This window comes from Sinocyclocheilus grahami, unplaced genomic scaffold, assembly GCF_001515645.1.
Source record: "Sinocyclocheilus grahami isolate Dianchi unplaced genomic scaffold, SAMN03320097.WGS_v1.1 scaffold81.1, whole genome shotgun sequence".
Taxonomy (NCBI): Eukaryota; Metazoa; Chordata; class Actinopteri; order Cypriniformes; family Cyprinidae; genus Sinocyclocheilus; species Sinocyclocheilus grahami.
In genome coordinates this window covers 1930996-1939959 of record NW_015505260.1, presented here as the reverse complement: position 1 = coordinate 1939959, position 8964 = coordinate 1930996, and the positions used below count along the sequence as shown (strand labels likewise).

Sequence of the window (8964 nt, the reverse complement as noted above, 5' to 3'; positions counted from 1 at the left end):
TTGTGAATTAACAAAACTTTTTGCATTATATTATTAATGTGTGTGTGTGTGTGTGTGAGAGAGAGAGAGAGAGAGAGAGAGAGAGAGAGAGAGAGAGAGAGATTACATTTATAACATTTTAATATAAAATATATAGGTAGGTAGGTAGGTACAACATACACATACTACAAGAATTGGATTTGTCTAGCCATTTTTATATATGTATAGATATAATAGTTAAAGGTCATTGTGTCATCATGAGCTAGTCTCCAAAAACATGAAGAAAAAAAGTTCCAATAGAAGTAATTACGATAATGATATACTTAAGTCCTACTTAAAAAGGGCAAAAAAGCACTCTTACGCTTAACTATAATTGCACAACATACTATAATTATAGCCTATAAATTTAAAATATAACCATTTTTAATTTAATTGTAAATAACATGCAATTGTGTGCAAAAACATTACATTCAGCACACGCTTAAGTATATTCTTCCATGAAGTATATTATTTCTGTAATAAGTATTATTTTTTAAATTATGCTAGCTCTAAGTGTACTTCTTCTTCACAAGGGTAAGTGTCACTGCCATCAGGAATGAAAGAGAGAGAAGGTTTGGCTTTTCTGTCTTGCCACAACTAAGAAAGCTTGACTTTCCCTGGGTTCGTGCCACTATTACTCATAAACCCTGGTTGGAAAATGCTTAGTTAATGGTGACCACCCTCAGAAGTCTTGGAGTCATAGTTTCAATAAATTTTGCATTAATTTTCAGTTTCGAAGTTGGTGTTCTGGTGTGACTCGGTCGCTCAACCATATCAGGTTTCTAAAGTATCTGCATGAGATGGGAAAAAAAGGCTTTTTTTTCTTTTTTTTTGATGGTTAATCCACAATTACTTCTTTTCGTCTGAAGTGCTGACTTCTCCAGAGAGGACCGGAGAGGGCTGTCTAGGTCACCGTAGGACTGCCCATCTAAGCAGCGCAAAAAATGAGGTCAATCTTTTTCTGCTGTTTCACCAAAAACCGTCTCGGGTCGAGTCGGAGACATGGGGATCCAAACCTGCTTTTGTTTCAGGGACAACTGTGTGCAAGAAGACAAAGATGCAAGAAAGAAAACGTATTTTCTAAATTAAAATCATTAGTTAGGACTCTTTTATGGACATTTGTACCCAAGGTCTGCATGACAGTGTCTGTTCAGATCATTTAGATGTAATGTTTTATTGTAACTCTATTCATTTAAAACTAAAACTAGCATCCCTTGCGAAAATGAACCATGGTTTTAAATAAAACCAAAAAACCATGGTCACTATAGTGCAACACATGGTAACCGCAAATTAACTGGTTTTGCTAAACTAACCATAGTTTAACCATAGTATTTTTTTAGTAGAACTGTGGTTATAGAAATGGTAATCAATATGCCAAAAAACATGGTTACTAAACTTTTACTACAATAAAACCATGGTTAATTTTCGTAAGGGATACTATTTCCCATGTTTATAATATAATATAATATAATTAATATAATATAATAAAAGTTATTTTAAGTAATTTTTCAGCAAACAGTCCCTGAACATTTGCTAGGCCTATGTGTTAATTCCCACAAAGTCTTTCTTTTTATTTAATGATCTTTCTGGCATCTTTTATGTATTTTATTCGTGTAAACCAACATATTCAGTTGAGATGATCTTCTGCTGAACAGCTTCGGGTTGTTACAGCCTCATCTGGGGGTTGGACTGTAATAATGGTGCCTAATCGATAACCATATTTGTCTTACAGTAAATGTGCTAAAGTATTTATGAATTATTTGATTCCCCGCTCCAAATAAAACAAACTCGTCTGAAGCGCGTCGTAGAGGTCAGCGTAATGAATAGCTTTATTGAAATCAACTAATATAATGCTTGCAGAGGAAGAAAAGTAGAAATGGGCGAGCGGATCAATTCGACTGCATTATCACGCGCCGCAGCGCACTTAACGAGCCTGTTGCCGTGAAGCGGTCCGGCGGGGCGCGCATGCGCGCTGTGGAGAATCTTCAGGTGGAGAGGCGCACTCAGTGCACACAGCTGTATTGTGATGCGGTGAGACAGATGTATTGTGATGGACTGAAGGTCAGGCCTCATTGTGTGACGCTCTTGTAATAACGGGACTGACAGACAGCGCTGCAGCTCGTGTCGGTTTAATCTCTACGGCTCCCAGCAACAATCCAATCAACCCCTACTACACACGTCTCTCATTCATCACGACAAACCACGATAATTGTGGCCTTTAGAGGGGTACTGAGGCGAAATTTTGAGTATTGTGAATATCACATATAACATCGTTTTATATATATATATATATAAATTATAATCAAGGAAAGAGCAATTTCTACATTTTGATAATCCAGATTAGAGACATATATACGGAATGCAATTATGTAATAATATAAATTATGTTATTATTAATAATAATTAATGTAATTATAATATTAATATATGTATATATAATTGTTATATAATAATATTAAACTTAATATAATCATAATAATAATACAATCATAATAATATAATATTTAAATTATATATATAATTATTTGTATAATAATAATACAAAATATATATTTATGTAATTGTAATTATAAAATATATGTTATATAATTAGCTTAATTATTATATAATAGTATGCATAATTATTATAACTATAAGTAATGAATAATATATGTTATATAATTATAATCATTACTACAAAAAAAGTTGAGGAGCAATTGATACATTTTTATTACAGATACAGGTTAGAGGCATTTTCATAATCTGGAATAACATGCATGATATAATAATATAATTTATATCATTAATATAATAATGACTGTGTAATAGAACATTTTATATATAGCCTAAATTACTGCGTTGGATTAAAAATGACCAAGTCAGTTTTATTTGTATTATTTGGAATAACATAAACTGATCAGTCTTTCACAATTAGAACAGAAACGAGCTTTAAAGGGGTCACAGGATGCTACATGCACTTTTACAAGTTGTTTGAACTGAAGTGTGTCTTGGCAGTGTGTGTACACAACCACCCTATAATGATAAAAATCCATCCAGTGTTTTTTCTTTTTATCTGGTTAAATGTTTTCCCCTTTCTCAAATCGAGCCGATCTCAGATGCCTGTCTGTGTGATGTCACACAGAGAGGCCCCTCCCACGATAGTTTGATTGACAGTAGCGTTTCAGCACAGACTGAACTGACGTCATACCTTAGACCCGCCCTGAGTGAGCTGTCATCAGTCCGCCATTGTTTCACCACCGGAGCAGAAGTAGACAAGAATGACTCCTAAGTGATTGAGGAGTTCTGTTGTTGGATGTAATAATGAAGATCGCAGTTGTCATTTACTCCCGACATCTGAGCCACTGAACTCGTAGTGGATTACATTGTTTCTGAAGGGAATGCTCCCCCGATCTACATAAATGCGTCTATGTTCGCGCAAATCATTCATGATCCAGCCTCATCTACAGAAGAAGTGAGTATAATGTTTTGTAATGAATCTTTGCAAATCGCCTTTCCTAATAATGTGCTAATTAGCAAGTTTCACGATGAATGCGACTAAAGTAAACAGTCTCTCTGAGAGCAGCTTGGAAGAGAGGGGCGGGGTCAGCAGAGCTCATTAACATTTAAAGGAAAATGCTACAAAAACGGCTTGATCTGAAAAGAAAGAAAACCAAACTATGTTACAGACTTTTCATTAAGACCCTAAAGAATCATATCAACTTGTGGAAAATGGGCATCCTATGACCCCTTTAAGTAAATATATAGGGTCCATTTTCATTCCATGTTGACTTTAAGAACTTATAACTGAGTCAACTGTTTGTTATACATTTAAAAATAGCTTTACAAGCCACCGTGAGGATAGGCTTTCCTTAGAAGAGACATTTCAGCGTCTGTTTGCAATCAGTAGCACAAGTCACTTAAATCATGTGATGTCATCTCGCGTTGAAAGTGCTCAACACGTGGGAGGTATTGAGGCGGGAAACATGTTGAACAAGCGCCTTCCTCGCCGTGGTCTAGGAAATGTGGGAACAGGATGGGCAGCCGACCACCCCATCAAAACACTGTGGTCAGCCACCACTTATGCTGCAGGCAGAAAATAAAGGAGGCCACGGGGAACGCTCGAGGTGGCTCTGTGTTTAAATAAAGCCTTTCGATAAGACGACTAACGTGCCGGTGTTGTTGTTGAAACCATCCCAAGTCTGACCCTAAAACTTGGCCAGTCAGAAGCAATCACTTTCTGTCTTTTATTGACGCGGGTTTAGGGGTTTTCTCTCCCGTCGTCAAGCGTTACAGCCCACCACCGCCGTCCAGCTGTGATATTAACTGAAAACGATTAAGGTGGGACCACACGGGCAGTCCTCGGACCAGACTTTGCGATGCAGAGATGAAAAAGGTTAGTATTTTTAGGAGGATGTCGGGCGAAAGATTTACTTCATCGTTGTAAAGCACATTTAAGTGCCACCTATGTAGAAAATGATTTTGATATATATCATTTGTATCCAATTATGGAAAGGGAGAGTTTTTGGCGACGCCATATTAATCATGACTCCCGTGCGCACTGAAAAGAGCTCATAATGTTTCTCTTGTCCTCAAAAATTATATGAGAGATCAGTGGCTTGACTTTGATTTTTGTTTTTACCTACATTATAGCGATTCTCAATGTGTAAAAGTACATGATCCTTTAATATTATTATTATTATTTAAAGGAATTATAAATTAAAATGTAATAGAAATGTTAATTTTATAAATAATATTTATTATCCATTAAGGTCAAAAGGTCAAATGTTCTCTATGGCCTTCTTGAAGGTGTGAAGATTACATTTAGATCTCTTTTATTTATTTAGATGTTTTTATTTTTAATATTTCAATATTATTTAAATGTAATGATAAATAAAATTATTTTTGTATTTGCCTATAGCGAAGTGTCTCATCGTGTTGGCATGCGTATATCTGTACATTATTGTAACGAGTTAGTCCACTCAAGGCGAGTGTAGTGAAGAACCCAAGTGCAGTTTATTTACAGGTGATCCAAACTGACAAAGACTAGATACACAGACTTGACGAGGCATGAACAGACTTGACTCACCGACAGCAGGTTACAACATCAGTACACGACAAGGCACAATGGGAACATGATGGCTACTTATAGCAGACAAGAGGGTCACAAGACAAGAACAAACCAATGGGAAACAAGACACATGACTAAGACAACCAATCAGAACATGACACATATACAAGGCAGAGATACATAAGGGCAAGGGAAGCATGACACTAACAGGGTGAAACAATACAAAATAAAAGACATGGAAAACATGAACATGAAACCCAAACACCAAACCCCACATTACATATCCCCCCCTCTAAGGGCGGCTCCAGACGCCCAAACAAACACAAACAAAACCCAACAAGTCCAGGAGGGTGGTGGAGTGGAGGCGGAACTGGGGGAGGGACGGAGGGACGGAGGGCCAGGCCCATGAAGTGGAACAGGCAGAGCAGGGAGCCATGGCGGAGCAGGCAGAGCAGGGGGCCATGGCGGAGCAGGGCGGCCGGGTGGTGACGGCAGAGCAAGAAGCCATGGCGGAGCAGAGACATGGACAGACCACTTGACTGAGATAGAAAAAGCAGAGAGTTCTTGAATGGCCTCCTTGGCCGTGAAAGGACAGACAGTGAGTTCATGAACAGCCTCCATGGCCGTAACAGGACAGGCAGTGAATTCATGAACGGCCTCCATGGCCATAACAGGACAAGCAAAGAGTTTGTGAGCGGCCTCCATGGCTGTGACAGGGCAGGCAGTGAGTTCGTGAACGGCCTCCATGGCCGTGACAAGACAGTCTGTGAGTTCGTGAACGGCCTCTGTGGCCATGACAGGGCAGTCTGTGAGTTCGTGAACAGCCTCTGTGGCCATGATAGGGCAGACAGCGAGTTTGTGAACCGCCTCCGTGGCCGTGACAAGACAGTCTGTGAGTTCGTGAACGGCCTCTGTGGCCGTGACAGGGCAGGCAGTGAGTTCGGAAGCAGAAGCCACCACCTCTGGAGGTTCTGCAGCGGAAGCTACCACTTCTGGAGGCATTGTATTGGATTCATGGACAGGAGATGCCTTTGGAGCAGACTCATGGATAGGAGAGGCCTCTGAGACAGACTCATAGGCAGGAGAGGCCTCTGAGACAGACTCATAGGCAGGAGAGGCCTCTGAGGCAGATTTGTGGACAGAAGAGGCCTCTGGAGCGCAGTGTGTAGCCCACACGCTCAAAATGGCGACCGCCATTACAGAAAGGGCAGCAAAGTGTGGCATGACCTCTAAGATGGCGGGGCTTGAGAGCGCTGATGTCACTGGGATGCCTGTAGCTCGCACCGACATCAGAGGTGGGTCCATCACACTAGCAATCAGTCTTTTCAGTCTTGGCCCAAGCTCCGCGTCCGACTCTGGCGTGGCGGCCATCTTGGCCGGGGACTCAGGCGTGGCGGCCATCTTGGTCGGGGACTCAGGCGTGGCGTGAGCAGACTTTGAAATGGCGGCCATGTCATGACGAGACTCTGGATGATCAACTGCGACGTGACGAGACTCTAGAAGGGCGGCCATTTTGTGAAGAGACTCTTGTGTGGCGGCCATCTTGCAACGAAGCTCTTCAATGGCGGCCATATTGTGAAGAATCTCCTGAGTGACCGGCATAATGTGAGCAGGCTCTGGTTTGGCAGACGTGATGTGAGCAGGCCCTGGGGTAGCAGACATGATGTTATCAGACTCTGGCTTGGCAGACATGATGTGATCAGGCTTTGACTTTGTAGACATGACATGAGTAAACTTTGACTTAACTGGCATGATTTGAGCAGGTCCTGGAGTAGCGGGCATGACGTGAGCAGGCTTTGGCATAGCAGACATGACGTGTGCAGGCTGTGGCTTGGCAGGCGTGACGTGAGCAGGCTGTGGCTTGGCAGACATGATGTGAGCAGGCCATGGCTTGGCAGGCATGACGTGAACAGGCTTTGGGGAAGTGTCATGTTCCTCCTCCATGACATCCACAGTGAATGGTGAATCAGCCAGCAACAAGGCAAATTCAATGTATTTTTCAAGAGTCCAGTGAGGAGTATTGCGTGGCATTAAACTTGATACATTTTTGTCCAAACCATAGCGGAAAATGTCCTTAAGGAATGTTTCATTAAAATCCACTTGGTGACAAAGTCCACAAAAGTCCTGAACATAATCCTCAATGGAGCGATTACCTTGACGAAGATGAACGAGACGATCTGCTGGGTTCATTTTGTGGGTCGTGTATTCTGTAACGAGTTAGTCCACTGAAGGCGAGTGTAGTGAAGAACCCAAGTGCAGTTTATTTACAGGTGATCCAAACATCCAAACAGACAAAGACTAGATACACAGACTTGACTTGACTTGACTTGACTTGACTTGACTTGACTTGACTTGACTAGGCATAAACAGACTTGACTCACCGACAGCGGGTTACAACATCAATACACGTCAAGGCACAATGGGAACATGATGGCTACTTAAAGCAGACAAGAGGGTCACAAGACAAGAACAAACCAATGGGAAACAAGACACATGACTAAGACAACCAATCAGAACATGACACATACACAAGGCAGAGATACATGAGGGCAAGGGAAGCATGACACTAACAGGGTGAAACAATACAAAATAAAAGACATGGAAAACATGAACATGAAACCCAAACACCAAACCCCACATTACAATTATGCCTTTACACACATATTTAAATATCAAATATAAAATAAGCATTTTATATTTATATATTTATAAAAAAGTATTTTAATTGTAAAAATATATTTTAGATATTTAAGTTAATCATCAAATAATACAGTAATGTCAAAACTGAGTGAGACGCTAAAAGGAATACTATAGTAATCAATAAGTAAATTAATAATAAACATTACAAAAAAGAAACAGATTAATTATATTGACAATTTATGTTAATATGCATTTAAATAATATTTAGGTATTATTCAAATATAATGATAAATAATGTACATTATACTTTTACATATATATTAAATATCAAATATAAAATGTAAAGTATTAATAATTAATTACTTTAATTATTATCATAAAATAAACAGTTTTATATTGCAGTAAGGTCAAATGTACTCTATGCACAAGAACATGAATATAACTCCCCCTGCTTGAAAATGAGGGAAAACTATTATTAGCGGTAAATATTAATAATAAATATTACAAAAGTGATAAACTGCTGTTAATTTAAATGAATAACCATTTACATAATATTTAAACATTAAATTTCATTCCTGAAGGGGTGGAGTCCAGACTGATTTGGATCATTGTATTTGCATATGTTGTGATCGTGTTCTGCACACCAGAGTAACACCAACAGATGTATACAAACACTAGCTTCTTTCCTGCTTCTGGTTGCTACGCGACACTTTCTGGCCTATCTACTTCCTCTCTGGACTATGGCTCATTTCCGTACGACGGTGCAAAAATAGCCGAGCCCTCTGCACCCGTCCATGTTGTTTCTTCCTCTCTACACTCCACGACATCGATCAAGCCTGTTTCTTGGCTTCCTATCTCTTCCTGCGGCCCACAGAAGAACCAGGAGGCTTGACTTGGTTTTGACCTTGTTTGATTTTCACCCGCCGTTTCCTATTGAACCGAGAGGAAATCTTGCATATTCCCCTGTCGAGGCGATGATTTCTTCAAAGTTTCATAGAAAGGTTTCTCTACTATATGCTAGACGTGTTCCTCCACTTTCGCTTGAGGGAAACACGACACCTTAAATATACTGTATAAGAGTATCTACCTCAGCACTCCACATTAAATAAGTCCATGGTGGCCTCCTTTGCAATTTCAAGCCTTTATTTTGAATCCGGCTCCTGCCAAGTCTGTCTTGTTGTCTCTAAATGTGTTATGCCTCGGTTCTGATTAATGTCGCTCTCCACCGCAGGATGATGTTTGAAACATGGTAATCAAGA

At 39.9% G+C, this 8964-nt stretch overlaps 1 protein-coding gene across 1 annotated transcript in view; it reads left to right on the top strand.

Annotated features, from left to right (window-relative positions):
- Positions 1-6248: 6248 nt before the first annotated feature.
- LOC107586447 (nuclear receptor subfamily 5 group A member 2-like) overlaps positions 6249-8964 on the top strand; it is an 81981-nt gene continuing 79265 nt past the window's right edge. Inside the window, exon 1 of the mRNA XM_016273815.1 lies at positions 6249-6360. Coding sequence (XP_016129301.1) covers positions 6249-6360 — 112 coding nt within the window. The remainder of the gene's footprint in view (positions 6361-8964) is intronic.